Here is a 19894-nt window from a genome sequence, read left to right as displayed (position 1 = left end):
AGTGGCTGTGAGATGTGCGATGTGAGCAGATCAGGCGATGACAGAGGTGCTGCTTGACAAGCTTTCAGCCATGAGGAAATGTTCCGCGCAGCCAGGCATGCTGCAGGGAAAGAGAGACAGTGACACAGAGGGACAGGGAGAGAGAGACAGTGACACAGAGGGACAGGGAGAGAGAGACAGAAGGAGAGGGAAGGACGTGAAAGAAGGACTGGGGGAGAAAGAGACTAAAATAGATTGGATGCATGAAGGGAAAGGGACAGAGAGAGAGCGAGAGAGAGAGGAAAGAGCAAGAGAGAGGAAAGACAAAGCGAGAGAGAGAGGGACCTGGAGGGATAGTGAATAAGTCACAGTGATAGAAGCAGGGATGCCTTTTTCTGAACCAATTACAATCTGCCAATGAAGGATGTGCTCTTCCCAGATAGGGCCAGTGAAGGGAAATCATTCAGAGGGTTCCAGGATCCCAGGCTGCAGAGAACCATGGGGAAAGGACGTGGGACTGCAGTATAGATTCAGTAGTTTTAAGTTCCTCGGCATCCACATCACAGAGGACTTGACAAGGACCATCAACACCACCACTCTTGTCAAGAGGGTGAAACAGTGTATCTACGTCCTGGGTGGCTGAAGAAATTCCTCTCCAAATACTACCGCTGCACCATCAAGAGCGTCCTGAGCGGTTGCATCACAACCTGGTACGGACATTGCTCCGTCCACGTCCGCAAGGGCCTCCAGCGGGTGCTGAAGATGGCCCAGTACGTCACTGGGATCGTGATCACCACCCATCCAGGACATCTACTCGAAACGGTGCCGGAGGAAATCTGGCAGCATCCAGCCACGAGCTGTTCAACAGACTTATCGTCGGGCAGATGATATCGGAGCATGAGATTTGATACCAACAGTTGAGGTGTAATACCAGACAGTTTCTATCTACAAGCCATCAGACTGCTGAACACTTGAACTGATCACCTGCTCTGATTCTCCGCACCTTAACACACATGCACCCACACATCACAACTGCTGCTACCAGACTCTTATTATGATTGTTAAATACTGCACCATTTAAATGTTGTTATGGTCTAATGTTGTTATGGTCTAATGTTGTTATGGTCTAATGGTCTAATGCTGTTATGATCTAATGTTGTTACGATCTAATGTTGTTATGATCTAATTGTCTAATGTTGTTATGGTCTAATGGTCTAATGTTGTTATGATCTAATGGTCTAATGTTGTTATGGTCTAATGTTGTTATGGTCCAATGTTGTTATGGTCTAATGTTGTTATGGTCTAATGGTCTAATGTTGTTATGATCTAATGTTGTTATGATCTAATGTTGTTATGATCTAATGGTCTAATGCTGTTATGGTCTAATGGTCTAATGTTGTTATGGTCTAATGTTGTTATGGTCTAATGTTGTTATCGTAGAATGTATGCACACATGACTGTAAGTCGCTTTGGATAAAAGCGTCTGCTAAATGGCATATATTATTATTATTATTATTAAAACACATGCCCCAATTCCCCAATACACATGTAAATATTGGATCTATAAATTGTGCCTGTATTATATATATATATATGCTAAAAATGTTTATTCTATTCTACTGATCTTTTATTAGTTCTTATTGTTGCTGCATTGTCGGGAAGGAACCTGCAAGCAAGGATTTGTTTGGACGGTGTATACCATGACTATCGCGTACACACGACTAACAAAACATGAAACTTGAACTTGAAAGGGATTGGATGGCAAACAACTCCATGAGTGACATGGAACTCACAGATGGAAGTACACTTTGGGTTGAAGGTTTAAATAGAACTCTCTCTATAGGAAGAGTTTATCCAAAAGAGAGTGAGAGATTGCAGGCATGCGTACGTGTCTGCGTGTGTGCACGTGTGTGCTTTTGTCCTTGCGGAGTGTGCACGTGTGCCTGTCTGTCTGCCCCTGGCTCCTGGGGTTTCACTCAGGGTCCTCTCTTTAACCATGCTCATCACCTTTCACTAATGCAGCATGGCGTCGTGCTGTGAGCCTGACTGAGGACCAGCAAATGAAGGAACAATGCACAAGTCAATGTGCTTCTCTCTGGGCTCAAGGCCTCAGTCAATTGTAATAGGGCTGCGTGAAGTGAGAGAGGGAAGAAATAGGCCATGAGAAACGTAATTTAGTATCGTCTGACATCCGTCACAGTATGTCTAGTCCTTTTTCAAGCTACGTGTCTTCTTCACAAGGAACAGCATATAACCCAGGCAAGTTGAAGTGGAAATGTGTGTGATATCATTTTTCAACTGCGACAGCTTTATAATCGACCGTATGATATTCATAACATCAATCGATCACCAGGGCAACAGCATACTGAACTGACCATGGGTCAACCCACAATTCTTGGTCTATATCTTAAATCATGTATTTTTAACCTTTTTACCTGAGACATTATGGGTATTTTTGAAGAGACTGGAATGAGTTGGTCTTGAATCTATGACAATGACATTCTCTGAAAAGTTTTGTTTTTAAAAGAATACTCTGTTTGCTTCATCATTTACATGGCCTTTTTTTCTGCTCAATTTCATGTCTAAAGCATGGCTCTTTAAAAGAATTCTAGAAAACATCCGGCCTCAAATGTCACACCTACTGATAAACTTCAAACGTTGTTACCTTTGTTTGTTCATTATTGTTCTATGGGTCGGTGCATAAACAAGGTGTTCAATATGCTGAGTAACAACATGCTCTAGTGGAAAAGGTTCCGAAGGTCCTTCAGACAAACGGGCCAAACATAGGGGGAAGAATCTCAATTGCACACTCCTCGCTTCCTCTCTCCTCGAAACTCATTCTCAAAATCCCTCTCCTCTTCTCCTCCGATGGGTTTTGAGGAGACAAGGAGAGGACAAGAGGAGTATGCAAATGAGATTCCCCCACTGAAGTGCTATCTGCACTTCATGACACTGTTAATTGCTTCATAACGATGGCCTCTTCCTGACTGTTAATGAGACCAAGGGAATGCTTCTGCGGGAGAAAAAAAAACACAACTGCATGAAAGAGTGAGAAGTGATATCAAGGAAATAGAAGAGGGATAGACGGGGTCAAAGATGTCGCCACTAATTCATTATTTCAGGTAAACACATCAACTGCAGGTTCGTTGTTCATGCCGATGTGTTCGAGAAGTAAATGCCCATTTGGATTATTAAAAGAGACAGCTAACGGCTTTGACTTACTGAACAAAACATGCATAAACAAGTATTTATTTTTCAGTTCTATGGAAAAATGTGTTTATATAAGGATACCTTGTACGGCGCATCATCAGCAAACCAAACACAGATTATACAAAGAAATACACTAGTCTTACAAAACAATTAATCATTTTCTGTATAAAAAAGGGTATATTTTAAGTACAAACGTGCACAAAAACCTTGAAAATAGTTCACCTTTATCCTTGTACGATAACAATGCATGTTTACAAAAGCACAGTAGCAGTAATGATTAGGCTAGTCATTCATCTAACTGCATTTGCATTCAGTCTGAGGATTCGGAACAAACGGTGTGAGAGAATATTCCATGTATATTGGCAGTGTATTGCTATTGAGAGCCATACCACATATATAAAACCCAAAGTGGACAAACTGACATTTCTCTGGGAGTCATATCTGTGTACAAATGTTTGATAGAATTCAAATGAAGGGTAAGTGGGGTGATCTGGTGTTGTAAGCTGATAACAGAGTGTGTACAGCTCAAAAGGCATTCACACCCGCGGCGGCGTCCCTCCTTTCTCTCCTCTATCACCAGACGTTGTGCTGGAAGGCATTCTAGGGCATAATTAACTCTTCAGACAAGCTGTAAATTCCCATCTCCATCCCTGACTAGGATGACTCAGAGATTGACTTATTGAAAAAATACCATTTAGGTTTCCATCTCCAAATTAGACACGGCAACAAAAATCTCACCGGATAATGCGCAATGATAATAACATTTGTTTTACACGTGGTTGGTGGAAAAAAACGGCCTTCGCTTATCCCAGCAACAGGTGATCATTACCAGCCAAGCGCTCACCCTCCTCAGTCACGCACAAAAAAAAACTACTGCACTCTGGGTACAAAAGAAATCATTAGACAGATCAAACATTGCACAACATCAATGAGGTTAAAAATAGAGAGTAATGAGAGATTCGATTAGCTACATATTGAGAATATGGGTAGAAAAGAAAGCAATCCTTCTTCACAGAGCTACATCTGATTAACCCGAGTGAGTTAACCTCCTGGGTAATATTATTGATCGTCTACTCAGAGCTCATAGTTGTTCTGCAGAAGCGGTCACACTAGACCAGGAACAAAACAACGTGACAAAAGGCATGATGCAGCCTACTTCTTCGGCACATTCTCCATCAGTCCTCCTTAATTTTAAGGACCTGTCATACTGCCCTCTCAAAAAGCTCTCTCTCCATCTCACAGAAAAATCAATCACACGTCATAGTTCTTTCATAAAGTGAAAGTGTTGTAGCAGTGGAACAAAAAGTGCCAGCCCAAGTGGTGGATTGCTTTTTCTCAAAGCAATAAAAAGAGCCTCCAACTTGTTCTTCCGTGTGAGTCCAAGAGTATGAATGATGTATTTTCACACACCGTGCCATGACGACGGGCAAGGAAGACCCAAGATCGTATCTGCCTTTTCACTTACTTGGTAACAAGTTTCATAGTACAAGTATCCCGTAGAAGTAGCAGAGAGAAATCAATGTAACCACTAAGTTGTGTGAATCGGTGGTAAGAGTCCTCTTTGGTGGGTACAGCTCTGAACAACACCAGTCAATACTGTACTCAGCCCTGAGCATCCACCAGTCCAGTCAGTCAGTGTTATCCCATGGATGAGAGTTTTGACAACCGTACATCCATGCTGAATTGCCGATGAAGGCACACTATTTTCACCTCCTTGTTTGAAGTCTGCATAAATAAAGCAAACATTCACTGAGATATTAGTAGAAAGCAACAGGAGAAGAAGACTGACAGATGCACACAAAGAGATAAGAAAAAGATGAACACCAACACAATAAGAGCCACAGAGTAAAGCTAAATACATAAGGTGGGAGAGACATGGGTAAACACAGCCAATCACACAGATCAATGCTCTTGTGCAGACACACAATAACAGGGATGAGAGCTCTGAGCTGACCGTGGCGATGGATGGGGCTGTCAGAACATCACAGTCTCTGGTTCGGGTTCTGAGTGGCGGCTGGTCACATGGCGATGACCCTGGAAGTGGACCGACTCTTTGAGGCCCTCCCTGGAATGGTGCATGCTGGGAGTAGACTTCAGTAGACTAACTGAGGAGAACAGGCCTGAAGCAGGAGAAGATTGGATAGGGATTCGAAATATCCTTCAATCATCTAAAGCAGGGGTGTCAATCAATCAAATTGAAGGATGTTATGTTTTTAAAAAAGACCTAAGTGTCTTCACCGCGTTCAGCCCGCTAACAATCCCCAAAACGAAAGCTACACTCTTAGAAAACAGGGTTCCAAAGGGCTTCTTCGGCTGTCCCCATAGGATAACCCTTTTTGGTTCCAGATAGAACTCTCTTGGTTTCCAAGAGAACCCAAAAGGGATCTACCTGGAACCAAAAAAGGTTATTCAGAGGGTTCTACTATGGGGACAGCAGAAGAACCCTTTTAGGATCTAGATAGCACCCTTTTTTTCTCCTACGAGTGTAGACAGTCCGGAACCATCAAAAAGTCCCAAAAGATTGGATAGAAATATTTTTTTTTTCAGATCTTGACAAGGCAATATACCCAATTTGCCATGAAGCCTCGGTGAAGACAGAATGTGGCCCCGAGGGCAAAATGATTTTGACATGCCTGTTCTTAAGCAACAGAGCTAGTGTTATTAAACTCAGTTCTGAACATATTTCGCTCAGACAGCGGCATGCCAGTCTTAAAAGAACATTATAGCTCTCATACCTCTGCCTTCAAGGTCTTGATCTCCCAGCTGAATGGACACATCAGCTGAATCCCACTCATAATTCTCATCCACTGAGGCCTTTCTCCTGAAGAAACACGCGCACAAGCGGAAAGTTTGTAATGGCTAAAGTTGAAGATTTTCTCTCATCAGCTATTCATTATGTTGCATGTTGCTCAATGTCAAAGGGACAATGTAGAAAGAAAGAATTAGAGATACTAAATAAAGGGAGACTGAAGTACATACTAGCTCAAGGGACAGACTCACCTTTTCAATGTCTCCATGTCCTGTAGGTGTGACTCCACTGTGTTTCCCTGCATCTCCTCGGTGGACTCAGGAGAGCTGCTGAGGGTTGGGGACAGGCAGATGGACATTCGCCCGTTTGGAGGCTCCAGACTCCCCCTGCCACTGCTCTGGCTGGCATAGCTACTGTAGCTCCCCCCCAAGTCTGGCACTCCCCGATGATACCTCCCAATCTCTACCTCATGTCCCCCATACCTCTCCTCCTTTTCCTCCTCCACTACTACCTCCTCCTGCTTCTTCTCCTCCTCCTGGGGTGGCTGAGGGGTATGGTGAGGTGCAGGCCAGCTGTAACCCCTGAGCAGGGAGGGAGCCGTGGTTCTGCCTCTACAGTCTGGGGGTCTGGGGTGCTCCCTGTGGTCCCTGGGGAGAGATACATTCTTCCTGGCCTCCATGCGCTGCACTGACCTCAGGGCCTCCTGGTAGGTGATGGGCCACCTGTAGGCGTCTGGGAAGATGGAAGCCTTCTTCCTGGGGTCGTGGGGGGGTTGACTGGGGCTGGAAGGCACTGAAGGAGGGGTTGGGGGGAGCTGCGTCTGTCTCTCCAGCACCGGTCTTCTTACGCTTTGGATGTGCATATCACCCCCATATGCTTCACAGAGCTGCTGTGGGGCCCTGCTGGGAGGTCGGGTGTCCTGGGGGAGAGGGTGAGGCAGAGAAGCAAGGGGGGCCTCTATCTGAGTGGGGGTCTCAGGAGCTAAGGAGTTTGCGGGTTCAAAGAAGACAGAGTCTGGGCGGAAGGAGAAGGGAGAGGAGCAGTTCTCCTGGCTGAGAGAGTCGACCCAGGCATCAGGCGTCAGGAAGTTACCCAGGGATTGTCTCCTGGAGTCTAGACTCTGGCTGCGTTGGTGGTTGCCGCCGTTCCTGTTCTGAAAGCCTCCGAGACTGATAGCCTTCCTGAGCGCCGGCCTAGGAGGCTGAATGGTAGCTGGGCTTCTGCTCCGAGATGACCTCCTGTGCCACTTCTCCCGCTCCTCCCTAGGCACTGGGCTTTTCCTGTGGGCCAATGGATGGGCTCTGTGGCCTTTCGTGGTCTGTGGTCCTCTGTGGTCTTTCTCAGCCAATGGGGACTCATTGTTTACCTGATGGGCATGTCTCTGGTGCCTTATGGGATTTGTAGGAGGATCCACTGAGCCTTCATCCTCTGGTTCATCCACAGTCATTTCTACACATTCTGAGAGATCAACCGATGTGTGTAGAGATGACTCTTCACATGGCTGTGACCTTGCTGACTCCACTCTCCATGAACCAGGCACTTTGTTGACAGAGACATCTGGCTTAGACTTGTGTGAAATGCTGACATTACATTGATTGCTCTTGCCGTTCCATTCATGTGACTCCAAGTCACCTCTCTTCAGCTCTGTTGATATGTTAGTTTCATCACAAAGCCCTGTGTGTGTCTTGACCCTTGCAGTCTCCATCCCTTCCTGCCTGTCTAGTGGCTGTTGGCTCACCCTATTCTTAGAGTGACACTCTGGTCTCTCTGACCTGAAGGGGTGTTGTGTGACAGGTGACAGAGAGGGACACTGAGTGAGTGAAGGGTCACAGTGGAGGGCCGCTGTCCTCTCAGAGGGGCTCTGATGTGCTGGGACAAGGCTGGTGGCTGAAGTGAGAGGGCTGGCCTCCCAGATAATATAGGACGGGGGTGAAGGGCCTTTGGCCATGCTTGAGCACCCCCTGTTGACCTGGGGGTGACTGAGATGATGGGGGTGACTGAGATGATGGGGGTGACTGAGATGATGGGGGTGACTGTGTGGTGAAGTGTTGTCCTGAGGTTTCCATATTGGATCGCACTCTTCAAACTCTCTCCACCTCACCTCGTCGCTGCCTGGTGCCCCTCTCTTCCCGTCTAAAGTAGCGTTACTATCAAGTGTGTACTTCCGTAGCTCTCTCTCCAGCTCCTCTCTCTCCCGGGCCAGCTTCAGACACCTGCTCAGGTTGCCGGTCTCCTTCTCATGCTCCATCTGCAGGACCAGGGTGCTGGCAGTGGCTGGCTGGACAGCCCGCTTTAGGGATGGGTATCCTGGATTGCTTTCCTCCAGGCTTGGCTGGGGGGACAGGTCTGAGTTACTGTCTGAGTAGAGACTACTCTTGTCTGGATGTCCAGCACAACTGTCCTTCTCCTCATCCAGGTAGAAGCGTCCGTGGAGGGAGAGGTGTTTGGCCATGGCCCGGACCCTGGTCGTGGGGTTGGGGTCAGTTCCACCACAGGGGGGTAGGTCCACTGAGAGGACAAAAGGCGGCTCCCTCCCCACCCTCTTCTCAGAGCGAAGGGACACTGACCTCTGGACCCCAGTGGATTGTGGGAAGTCTTTCCTCAGGGATCTCATGGTGTTGGAGGAGGGAGCGGAGGCCTGGTCGTAGGGCAGCTCAATGAAGCGACCGTCTGGACCTCTAGAGATAAACTCTAGAGGGGAATTGTGGGAAGAGCCTATCCTGGGGAGGTGGTGATGGTGGTGGGCGGCATAGTGAGGAGGAGGTGGGGGGCAGGAGAGCAGCTTCTGGCGCTGGTCCTTGTATTCACTGTGGCTATCTCTGCCAAAGGAGGATTGGTCTGACTGGGAGGAGGAGCAGGAGGAGTGGGAACCGGGATAGTGGGGGTGGCAGTGGGGAGGGAGGAGCTTCTGCTTCAGCACACTGTCTGGACTGCTAGCAAGCGACCTGCTACAAGAGAGAGAGAAGGGGTTTAAAGGAAGGAAGGAAGGAAGGAAGGGATGAAGAGAGAGAGAGAGAGAGAGAGAGAGAGAGAGAGAGAGAGAGAGAGAGAGAGAGAGAGAGAGAGGGCCATTTTACTGAGCCATCACCATGTCTTGAGATGTTTTGTGAAGACATCTTGAGTCATCTTAAGACATGTCTTTGAGAAAATGAAAATGTGTCTATAGCGAGTCAAGAAGACTTCTTAAGCTGTCTTGAAGATATCAGTCTTGAAAAAAAAGACAAAGGCGATCCAGGGTATGGTCAAATTAAAATCTCCTAAAAGTCAGAGAAAAAAAATCACCCTACAGTAATTAAAACAAAATGGCGAGAAGGAGAACAATTAATGATATTATGGAGGAAGTTACTTACGTTGAGGGGGGGCTTTTATAGATGGCAGGAGGGAGATCTGAAGGGGGGATGATGATTCACAATGACACAGTCACCATGGAAAGGAAATAAATGAAAAAAAGTAAATCAAGCCCAATAATATGAGCCCAATCAAAGCAGACACAAATGGCCAGAGCCACAGAAATGGGCCGTGCCTCAAAGTTAATTACACTCACATTAATCAGCCACATTAATGAGGAATGACCCTAATTAGCTAGCAATGTAAACTAAATTAACATATTTTACAATGAAAGGGGAATGGGGTTGACAAGCATGGCAATGTGTCTATGCACTGAACTGTGGTTTAGGAAAGTGTATTGGAAGTCATCTACATGCTGTATAATGGTGTTCATAGTGCATGTGATCAGTAAGTGATCAGGTTTCACCATCTGTCATCTTCCTGCGTCGCTGGTCTCTCTTGTGACTGAAGATACACACAGTCCCCAGGACCAGGATGAGGGCCAAACACAGGAAGCCCACGCCGCCCATCACTCCAGCCAAGAGCGGCTCGGGAACAAACTCCAGGAAGCGGGAAGTGGCAGGGTACATATCCATCCCTGTGACATGACCGCAACATCAGCATCCATAACACAGAACTCTACCACAGCCAAATGTTAACAATGCATTCCTTACAGTAAATACACTAGGGCAGCTTGTCCAACACACAGTATGATAAAAGCATGACACTATCGCTGATATATCTGTCTTCAATAAGTCCCATGGTGAAATATGAATGTTACAAAAGTCAGATATGGTCAAATTCTAAATACGTTATTAGCTGCAATATTTCATAACTCAGACTCTTAAAAAGACCAGTATTCTCCAGAGGGCTGTTCTAATTCTGTAATGGGCCTGTGGTGCCTGTGGTACTGTTACAGAGGCTGGTTCTGCCTGGCTCCCCAGCCTGAAACACTAACCCATGGTGGAGACGTTGACTGATGGACTGGGCTCGCTCAGCAACTCCCCTCGCCGGGACAGCAGCCGCAGCTCGTACACACAGTCCTACACACACAGGGGAGGACGGAGGGACGGGGGGATGAAACCAGACTTTGTCAACATAGGATCACGCCTGCAATGCTAATCAGGCTCATCTGAATTCAGATGTAGGGAAGAGAAGGAGAGAGGGACAGAGGAGGCAGACAGAGAGGGGAGAAAGGACATAGATTGAAAGAAGGAAGAAAGATGATCGCTGTCATATGATAAGCCTGAGAGAGGCTTCCTCATTTAAATACCACTGTAGTGTCTAACGGAGATAAGAGTCTTTAAGACTGATGTCTGCTGACTGGTCTCTGAGGGAGTGACGAACAGGGACTGGCGGTTACCTTGCGCAGACCTGGAACGATCATCACACTCCTATTGGCACCGATGTCCTCGTCCAGATTGAACCACTCCCCTTGCTCAGTGCGCGATTGGAGGACAAATCCAGTGATGGGCAGGAACTGAGAATAGGGGGACCACTGCAGGACTATACCTGCCAAGCTCTGATTGGCAGACAGCGATGTGGGTGGCTCTAGTTTCGCTCTCCTTGGGAGTGGATCTGGAGGCGTAAGACAGAACACACTTAAAAATAGACCACTTAGGAACTATCATTTGGAGAATAATGTTCAAGCATGCAGCCTTAGAGTAGACAATGTCATTCAGGCTCTAAAGAAACATTGTAAACAGAAGACACTTCAACACAACGGGTACTGACTCAGAGTTCGGGTGGTGGCGATTTCGCTGAAAGGCCCAGTGCCAACTTTATTGTGTGGCAGGACACTGAACTGGTACTCTGTGGCAGGGACCAGCCCCGTCACCTGCAGACTGGAGCCAGAGGAGGAGGGCACAGGCACAGAGAGCCACTCCTGTTTCTCCCCACCGTCACCAACAGACATCTGCTTCAACCTGCAGAGAGAAGAGGAGAGTGAATGGAGAGAAAGGAGAGAGAGACAGATATAGAAAGAAAACAAACACAATTTTGATAAACTCCCATATCTACTGGGTGAAATACCACAGTGTGCCATCACAGCAGCAAGATGTGACCTGTTGTCACAAGGGCAACCAGTGAAGAACAAACACCATTGTAAATACAACCTATATATGTTTATTTATTTTCCCTTTTGTACATTTAACCATTTGCACATCATTACAACACTGTATATATACATAATGACATTTGAAGTGTCTTTATTCTTTTGGAACTTCTGTGTGTGGAATATTTACTGTTCATTTTTATTGTTTATTTCACTTTTGTATATTATCTACTTCACTTGCTTTGGCAATGTTAACATATGTTTCCCAAGCCAATAAAGTCCCTTGAATTGAAAATTGAATTGATAGAGAGTGTGTGTGTGCGCATATTCTATGCACAATGTAATATATCTATATGATAACGTAGAGATTCTATACAATAGCATTATTTTCAAGAGATGGCGCCACGATCGTCGTATGGAGTAGACCAAAGCGCAGCTTGGTTAGAATACATTCTCCAACGCATAACACGGTGCCTGCCCGGTACAACGCCCTCTCTCTCCACGGTAAGCACATCGCCACACTCCCCGTGTGCCCTCTCCCAATACATTTTTGGGGCTGCCACTCGGGCTTCCAGCCGCGCCGCCGTGCCGCCTCCTCATACCGGCGCCTCTCTGCTTTCGCTGCCTCCAGCTCTGCTTTGGGACGGCGATATTCCCCTGGCTGTGCCCAGGGTCCTTTGCCGTCCAGAATCTCCTCCCAAGTCCAAAAGTCCTTTGATTGCTGCAGCTGTCCGTTACCACGCTGCTTGATCTATTGTTGTTGGGTTATTCTGTCACGATCGTCGTATGGAGTAGACCAAAGCACAGCGTGGTTAGAATACATTCTTCTTTATTTAATGAAGAACACGAAGAACACTTAAACAAAAAAACAACAAAACGAATAAGACTAACGTGACCGCTATATAAACAATGTGCTACCGTGCAACATAGACTCCGACCGCAAAAACCTAATCTAAAGGGGAGGATCCGGGTGGGCCTCTTTCACGGCGGCGGCTCGGGTTCTGGACGTGGACCCCACTCCACCATAGTCTTAGTCCGTTTTTGTGGCCTCCTAGGAGCCAACCTAGGACTGGCAACCCTAGTAAAGGACCCCACTGGACTGAGGGGCAGCTCCGGACTGAGGGGCAGCTCAGGACTGAAGGGTAGCTCAGGACTGAAGGGTAGCTCAGGACTGAAGGGTAGCTCAGGACTGAGGGGTAGCTCAGTACTGAGGGGCAGCTCAGTATTGAGGGGCAGCTCAGGACTGAGGGGTAGCTCAGGACTGAGGGGTAGCTCAGGACTGAAGGGTAGCTCAGGACTGAAGGGTAGGTCAGGACTGAAGGGTAGCTCAGGACTGAAGGGTAACTCCTGGCTGGCTGACGGCTCTGGCAGCTCCTGGCTGGCTGACGGCTCTGGCAGCTCCTGGCTGGCTGACGGCTCTGGCAGCTCCTGGCTGGCTGACGGCTCTGGCAGCTCCTGGCTGACTGACGGCTCTGGCAGGTCCTGGCTGACTGATGGCTCTGGCAGGTCCTGGCTGTCTGACGGCTCTGGCAGGTCCTGGCTGACTGACGGCTCTGGCAGGTCCTGGCTGACTGACGGCTCTGGCAGGTCCTGGCTGTCTGACGGCTCTGGCAGGTCCTGGCTGACTGACGGCTCTGGCAGGTCCTGGCTGACTGACGGCTCTGGCAGGTCCTGGCTGGTGGCTCTAGCAGCTCAGGACAGATGGGAGACTCTAGTAGCTCAGGACAGACGGGGGACTCTAGCAGCTCAAGACAGACGGGAGACTCTCGCAGCTGAGGACAGACGGGAGACTCTCGCAGCTCAGGACAGACGGGAGACTCTAGCAGCTCAGGACAGACGAGGTGCACTGTAGGCCTGGTGCGTGGTGCCGGCACAAGTGGTACCGGGTCCGAGGACACGCACCTCAGGGCGAGTGCGGGGAGGAGGAACAGAGAGAACTGGGCTCTGGCGTCGCACAGAAAGCCCGGTACGGGGGGCTGCCACCGGAGGGCTGGTGCGTGGAGATGGCACCGGATAGACCGGGCCGAGAAGGCGCACTGGAGATCTGGAGCACCGAGCCTGCCCAACCTTACCTGGTTGAATGCTCCCCGTAGCCAGGCCAGTGCGGTGAGGTGGAATATCCCGCACTGGTCTGTGCAGGCGAACCGGGGACACCATGCGTGTACAGTGGGGCAAAAAAAGTATTTAGTCAGCCACCAATTGTGCAAGTTCTCCCACTTAAAAAGATGAGAGAGAGGCCTGTAATTTTCATCATAGGTACATTTAAACTGTGACAGACAAAATGAGAAAAAGAAATCCAGAAAATCACATTGTAGGATTTTTTATGAATTTATTTGCAAATTATGGTGGAAAATAAGTATTTGGTCAATAACAAAAGTTTATCTCAATACTTTGTTATATACCCTTTGTTGGCAATGACAACGGTCAAACGTTTTCTGTAAGTCTTCACACACTGTTGCTGGTATTCTGGCCCATTCTTCCATGCAGATCTCCTCTAGAGCAGTGATGTTTTGGGGCTGTTGCTGGGCAACACGGACTTTCAACTCCCTCCAAAGATTTTCTATGGGGTTGAGATCTGGTGACTGGCTAGGCCACTCCAGGACCTTGAAATGCTTCCTACGAAGCCACTCCATTGCCCGGGAGGTGTGTTTGGGATCATTGTCATGCTGAAAGACCCAGCCACGTTTCATCTTCAATGCCCTTGCTGATGGAAGGAGGTTTTCACTCAAAATCTCACGATACATTGCCCCATTCATACTTTCCTTTACACGGATCAGTCATCCTGGTCCCTTTGCAGACAAACAGCCCCAAAGCATGATGTTTCCATCCCCATGCTTCACAGTAGGTATGGTGTTCTTTGGATGCAACTCAGTATTCTTTGTCCTCCAAACACGACGAGTTGAGTTTTTACCAAAAAGTTATATTTTGGTTTCATCTGACCATATGACATTCTCCCAATCTTCTTCTGGATCATCCAAATGCTCCCTAGCAAACTTCAGACGGGCCTGGACATGTTCTGTCACGATCGTCGTATGGAGTAGACCAAAGCGCAGCGTAGTTAGAATACATTACTTTTTATTTAATGAAGAACACGAAGAACACTTAAACAACAAAACAACAAAACGAATAAGACGAACGTGACCGCCATATAAACAATGTGCTAACGTGCGACATAACATAGAAAATAACGCAAGAAATTCCCTAAGGAGATGGCTGCCTAAATATGGTTCACAATCAGAGATAACGATAAACACCTGCCTCTAATTGAGAACCAATCTAGGTAACGATAGACCAACATAAACACCTAGATGAAAACAACCCCATAAATCTACAAAAACCCCTAGAAAGTCCAAACACCCTAGAATAAGACAAAAACACACATATCACCCATGTCACACCCTGACCTAACAAAAATAACAAAGAAAACAAAGAATACTAAGGTCAGGGCGTGACAGATGGGGCAATGTTAGTAAAAGAAACAGCTTGAAAAAGCATGGTGAAGGATACTGGTTTGTCTTTCAAACTGCTCCATCTGGCATCAGTAATTACTCGTGGGTTTCTGTGTTCTGTCCCAGTCTGTGTCAATACATTTCGTCTGTTTCTCCGTTTGTGACCGTTTACCTCTGCTGCCGCTGATGATGCGCTGTCCTCCACTGACGTTCAACGCAATATATTAATATGTTGCTAATATGGTTACACAGCACAAGGCCATGGAGAGGGAGACAGAACATAGACTAGAAGAGTAGATGACTCACCAGACTGTGAATTTCTGGGTGTATCCCCCATCAAAGCCGGGTTCCCAGGAGACATTGGCCTGCTTCGCCCCTGGAGTGACAGACACCAGGGTGGCAGCATGGGGACTGGTGCCTGACAGACAGAGGAGGAGAAGAGAAAGAGGGAGCGAGAAGTAAGAAGGGGAAGTATAGTGATAAGATGAGCGCTGCGTCATTATTTGACATTGATTCGTAACATAGTGATGCGGTTACATAACGCCATGAACAATGTTCGCAGTAGACGAGACTACGCAGCTCCCCGGGGAGCCATGCAGAATAAATATCAACCCACAGAGAGAAGCATGAGATTGAACTTCACTCAACTTTCTCGAGCAGTAGTCAATCTCCAAGGCATTCCTAGTTGATCGCCAAACATTTCTGTACAAAAAAACAACGATAACGCCTCGTGTTCCTATTTTTTGTTTTTTTCGTCTCATGCTGTTGGCGATAGGTGCACTCGATTCAGCTGCCCTGCGTGCCAGGTAGGTGAATTGTTGCCATTTTTAATCATTTCAAGTGTCTGAAGGTACAAACTCTGTCTACCCGGTGGGCCCGGAGAATAAATCAAGTGCACCTAGTAGGCCTACCGCTCTCCAATCGGATGGCTCAGATTACCGTGTCTGCAGAAACGTAGCAGGCGTAAAATAAAACTACAGCAAAGATGATACTGTGAGACATAAAACGTTTAAAACCATGACTAGAGAGAAACTGTCAATGAATACAGCAAAGAGGTGCTGTTTCTATGAGTGAGTTCATGTTTAAGTTCTTACTCAGCACTGTCAACACTTTGTATTCAACACTTTTATAAACCATAAAATACTCGTTCTTCCTATTTCCACTCAGCGCTGCAACAAGCACTGCAGCAGTAATGAATGAGTAGGAAAGTGTATGAGGCAGAAATAATGTGGTTTTGCCATCAGCTGGAAGACGGTGTCCCTTTTTGGTCAGTGTCAGTGGAGGAAAGGGAGAGCGGAAGGATGTTGAGAGACTGACCCTCAGTCTGCTGCTCTCTCCCTCTGCTGAGACTGACCATAAGATGCAGGCACCATCAGCCCAGTAAAATAAAAATAAAAAGCAAATTATTTAAATGCATGCTCACTCAGCTGTGCCTCACAAGTAATACAATAATGGATCTATTAATCGGTGTGTAAAAAAGTGGTCAGATGAAGCAGATGCTAAGCTACAGGACTGTTTTGTTAGCACAGACTGAAAAATGTTCCAGGATTCTTCCTATGGCATTGAGGAGTACACCACAACAGTCATTGGCTTCATCAATAAGTGCATCGATGGCGTAGTCCCCACAGCAACCATATGTAAATACCCCAACCAAAAGCCATGTATTACAGGCAACATCCGCACTGAACTAAAGGATAGAGCTGCCGCATTCAAGGAGCGGGACTCTAACCCCTCCTGTCTCAGCCTCCAGTATTTATGCTGCAGTAGTTTGTGTCGGGGGGCTAGGGTCAGTTTGTTATATCTGGAGTACTTCCCCTGTCCTATTCGGTGTCCTGTGTGAATTTAAGTGTGCGTTCTCTAATTCTCTCCTTCTTTCTTTCTCTCTCTCTGAGGACCTGAGCCCTAGGACCATGCCCCAGGACTACCTGACATGATGACTCCTTGCTGTCCCCAGTCCACCTGGCCATGCTGCTGCTCCAGTTTCATCTGACCTGAGCCCTAGGACCATGCCCCAGGACTACCCCACATAGCCTGGTTCCTCTCTAGGTTTCTTCCTAGGTTTTGGCCTTTCTAGGGAGTTTTTCCTAGCCACCGTGCTTCTACACCTGCATTGCTTGCTGTTTGGGGTTTTAGGCTGGGTTTCTGTACAGCACTTTGAGATATCAGCTGATGTACGAAGGGCTATATAAATAAAATTTGATTTGAAATTTGATTTAACCCGGAAGCTTATAAGAAATCCCGCTGTGCCCTCCGACGAAACATCAAACAGGCAAAGTGTCAATACAGGACTAAGATCGAATTGTACTTCACCAGCTCCGATGCTCGTCGGATGTGGCAGGGCTTGCAACAATTACAGACTACAAAGGGAAGCAAAGCCGAGAGCTGCTCAGTGACACGAGCCTACCAGACGAGCTAACCTATGAAGCGCAAATAACACTGAAACATGCATGAGAGCACCAGCTGTTCAGTACAACTGTGTGATCACGCTCTCCGCAGGGCCAGACGGATTACCAGGACGTGTACTGCGAGCTTGCGCTGACCAACTGGCACGAGTCTTCACTGACATTTTCAACCTCTCCCTGTCTAAGTCTGTAATACTAACATGTTTTAAGCAGACCACAATAGTCAGGACAACAACCTCTCCCTCAACATGATCAAGACAAAGGAGTAGATTGTGGACTACAGGGAAAGGAGGACCAAGTCCGTCCCCATCCCCATTCTCATTCTCATTGACGGGGCTGTGGTGGAGCAGGTTGAGAGCTTCAAGTTCCTTGGTGTCCACATCACCAACAAACTAACATGGTCCAAGCACACCAAGACAGTTGGGAAGAGGGCACGACAAAACCTATTCCCCATCAGAAGACTGAAAAGATTTGGCATGGATACTCAGATTCTCAAAAGGTTCTACGAGAGCATCCTGACTGGTTGCATCACTTCCTTGTATGGCAACTGCTCGACCTACGACCGCAAGCCACAACAGGGAGTAGTGCGTACAGCCCAGTACATCACTGGGGCCAAGTCAGAGGAAGGCCCTAGAAATTGTCAAAGACTCCAGCCACCCTAGTCATAGACTGTTCTCTCTTCTACCGCACGGAAAGCGGTACCGGAGCGCCAAGTCATAAGACTCCTGAACATCTAATCAAATGGTTACCCAGACTATTTGCATCCCCCCTCCCATATTTTACGCTGCTGTTACTCTGTTATTATCTATGCTTAGTCACTTTACCTCTACCTACATGTACATATTACCTCAATTACCTCGACTAACCGGTGCCCCCGCACATTGACTCTGTACCGGTACCCCCTGTAAATAGTCTCGCTATTGTTATTTTACTGCTGCTCTTTAACTACTTGTTACTTTAATTTCTTATTTGCATTTTTTAAACTGCATTGTTGGGGGCTTGTAAGTAAGCATTTCACTGTAAGGTCTACATCTGTTGTATTTGGCGCATGTGACTAATAAAATTTGATTTATGATCATATAGTCTACCTCATGTATTGGCAGGACAATTCCAGCAAAGCCAATATGCAGTGATAATGTATTGGGTTTCTACCTTACTGCACAAACCTAATGTCTACAGTACTGTTTTTAATAGGTCAATGTTGCATAGGCCTGAGTTTTTAAAGTTATGCAAATAACATATCTGAGTGGTAGGTCCCCGGCTTGCATTTGACTCAGAAAAGTTTGGTGACCACCATTCTAGAGTTTTCCCTGTTAGTGTTAACTATCAACGTTTCCCTTTACTGTGGCAATTGTGGTCGAATCAACGCAAAATTAGACACTTTAATGCAACATCGTGAAACAAAACAAACTATGCAAGAGATTTTGCATCGGAGTATGATTCCATTGCACTTAACATGCACAACTCAGCCCGTAGTAGGCCTGTATGCAAATAGACCATTGTCATTTATGGATCTGTGCCATTTACTTTGAACTGGACTGTGTCTACAGCACAAGTGGTCGTGAGTAGATGGGCTTGTTTTGAGACCAAAGCGAGAGCTGCATGTAGCCACATTGTGTCCATATGCTTTACCAGTTAGTGAGTTATTAGCCCAGTTATAGATCATTTGTAGTCAGCAATAGGGGAGTGAGAGCAAAACGTGCACATTCCTAGACATCTTTGAAAAGCGAGTCAGGTAAAGAGCTTTTTTTGTCTTAAAGGGGAAGTGTTGTATTTTGAGACGGGCTTGAATAAGCTAAGTAGCCAATAAGCAGAGGGTAGCATAATTTGTCTGCTTCTTGTAATAATGGTATGGAAATAATAATGCATATTATTTTGTAAAGTGGTTTCTTTCATCAAACAATACAACAACATGTTCAGTCACCTCGTAGGTCTAAACGGACAAGTGGATAAACAGGGTAATGTCAAGCCCTGTATATTTTTTTCCAAAAGTCTCATGGAATGTAGGCCTACATTGGCTGCATGATAGAACAGCTATATCCATGTTAAAATGTTATGGGATGCATTTTCTCCATAGTTTTTCATGGTAGGCCTACATTATGATCAAATAGCCACAGTAGCCTACTTGGCCACTGTTAAAACTGTAACTTAAAGCAGTAAACGTGCGCTGGAAGTTGCACAGAATCTTTACAAAGTTCAAGTTTGCACTCAGCAAACCTGAAATTTGCTCAGTGCTGAAAAACAGAGAGAACATTGGTAATGAACACTTTACATAGTAGCTACATTAATAAAGATGAGTAAGTCAGTCAGTCTGTTCCACTCACCCAGCACTGAGATGAGAGTGCTGGCTTTGACAGTGGCCACGCGGTTTGTAACGCTGCACATCCACTCCCCCTGGTGGTCTTTACTGAGAGGAAGCAGCAGCAGGGAGCCGTTAGCTGCTACAGAGTACTGAGAGCGTGTGGCAGGTCCAACCTACAGACAGGGAGGACAGAGAGATCAGACTACAGAGCACTGAAAGTGAAGGGCAGGTCCAACCTATAGACAGGGAGGACAGAGAGATCAGACTACAGAGTACTGAAAGTGAAGGGCAGGTCCAACCTACAGACAGGGAGGACAGAGAGATCAGACTACAGAGTACTGAAAGTGAAGGGCAGGTCCAACTGAAAGTGAAGGGCAGGTCCAACCTACAGACAGGGAGGACAGAGAGATCAGACTACAGAGT

The 19894-nt window shown here is 46.8% G+C and overlaps 1 protein-coding gene across 6 annotated transcripts in view; it reads right to left on the bottom strand.

Moving 5' to 3' along the window:
- Window positions 1-3197: 3197 nt before the first annotated feature.
- The window catches only part of igsf9a (immunoglobulin superfamily, member 9a), a 40172-nt gene continuing 23475 nt past the window's right edge, over window positions 3198-19894 (bottom strand). For 4 of the 6 annotated variants that reach the window (XM_046370035.1, XM_046370033.1, XM_046370036.1 and 1 more), the window contains 10 exons: window positions 19494-19644; window positions 15074-15185; window positions 11000-11190; window positions 10629-10843; window positions 10224-10308; window positions 9693-9863; window positions 9289-9325; window positions 6190-8886; window positions 5925-6010; window positions 3198-5309 (listed from right to left, as the gene is read on the bottom strand). In XM_046370035.1, coding sequence (XP_046225991.1) covers window positions 5164-5309; window positions 5925-6010; window positions 6190-8886; window positions 9289-9325; window positions 9693-9863; window positions 10224-10308; window positions 10629-10843; window positions 11000-11190; window positions 15074-15185; window positions 19494-19644 — 3891 coding nt within the window. In that variant the 3' untranslated portion in view covers window positions 3198-5163. The remainder of the gene's footprint in view (window positions 5310-5924; window positions 6011-6189; window positions 8887-9288; window positions 9326-9692; window positions 9864-10223; window positions 10309-10628; window positions 10844-10999; window positions 11191-15073; window positions 15186-19493; window positions 19645-19894) is intronic. The other 2 variants (XM_046370034.1, XM_046370037.1) reach the window with 2 other exon arrangements.

Source organism: Oncorhynchus gorbuscha, linkage group LG11, assembly GCF_021184085.1.
Source record: "Oncorhynchus gorbuscha isolate QuinsamMale2020 ecotype Even-year linkage group LG11, OgorEven_v1.0, whole genome shotgun sequence".
Taxonomy (NCBI): Eukaryota; Metazoa; Chordata; class Actinopteri; order Salmoniformes; family Salmonidae; genus Oncorhynchus; species Oncorhynchus gorbuscha.
Note: the sequence above shows the minus strand (reverse complement) of the source record. Positions and strands in the feature narration are given on the sequence as shown.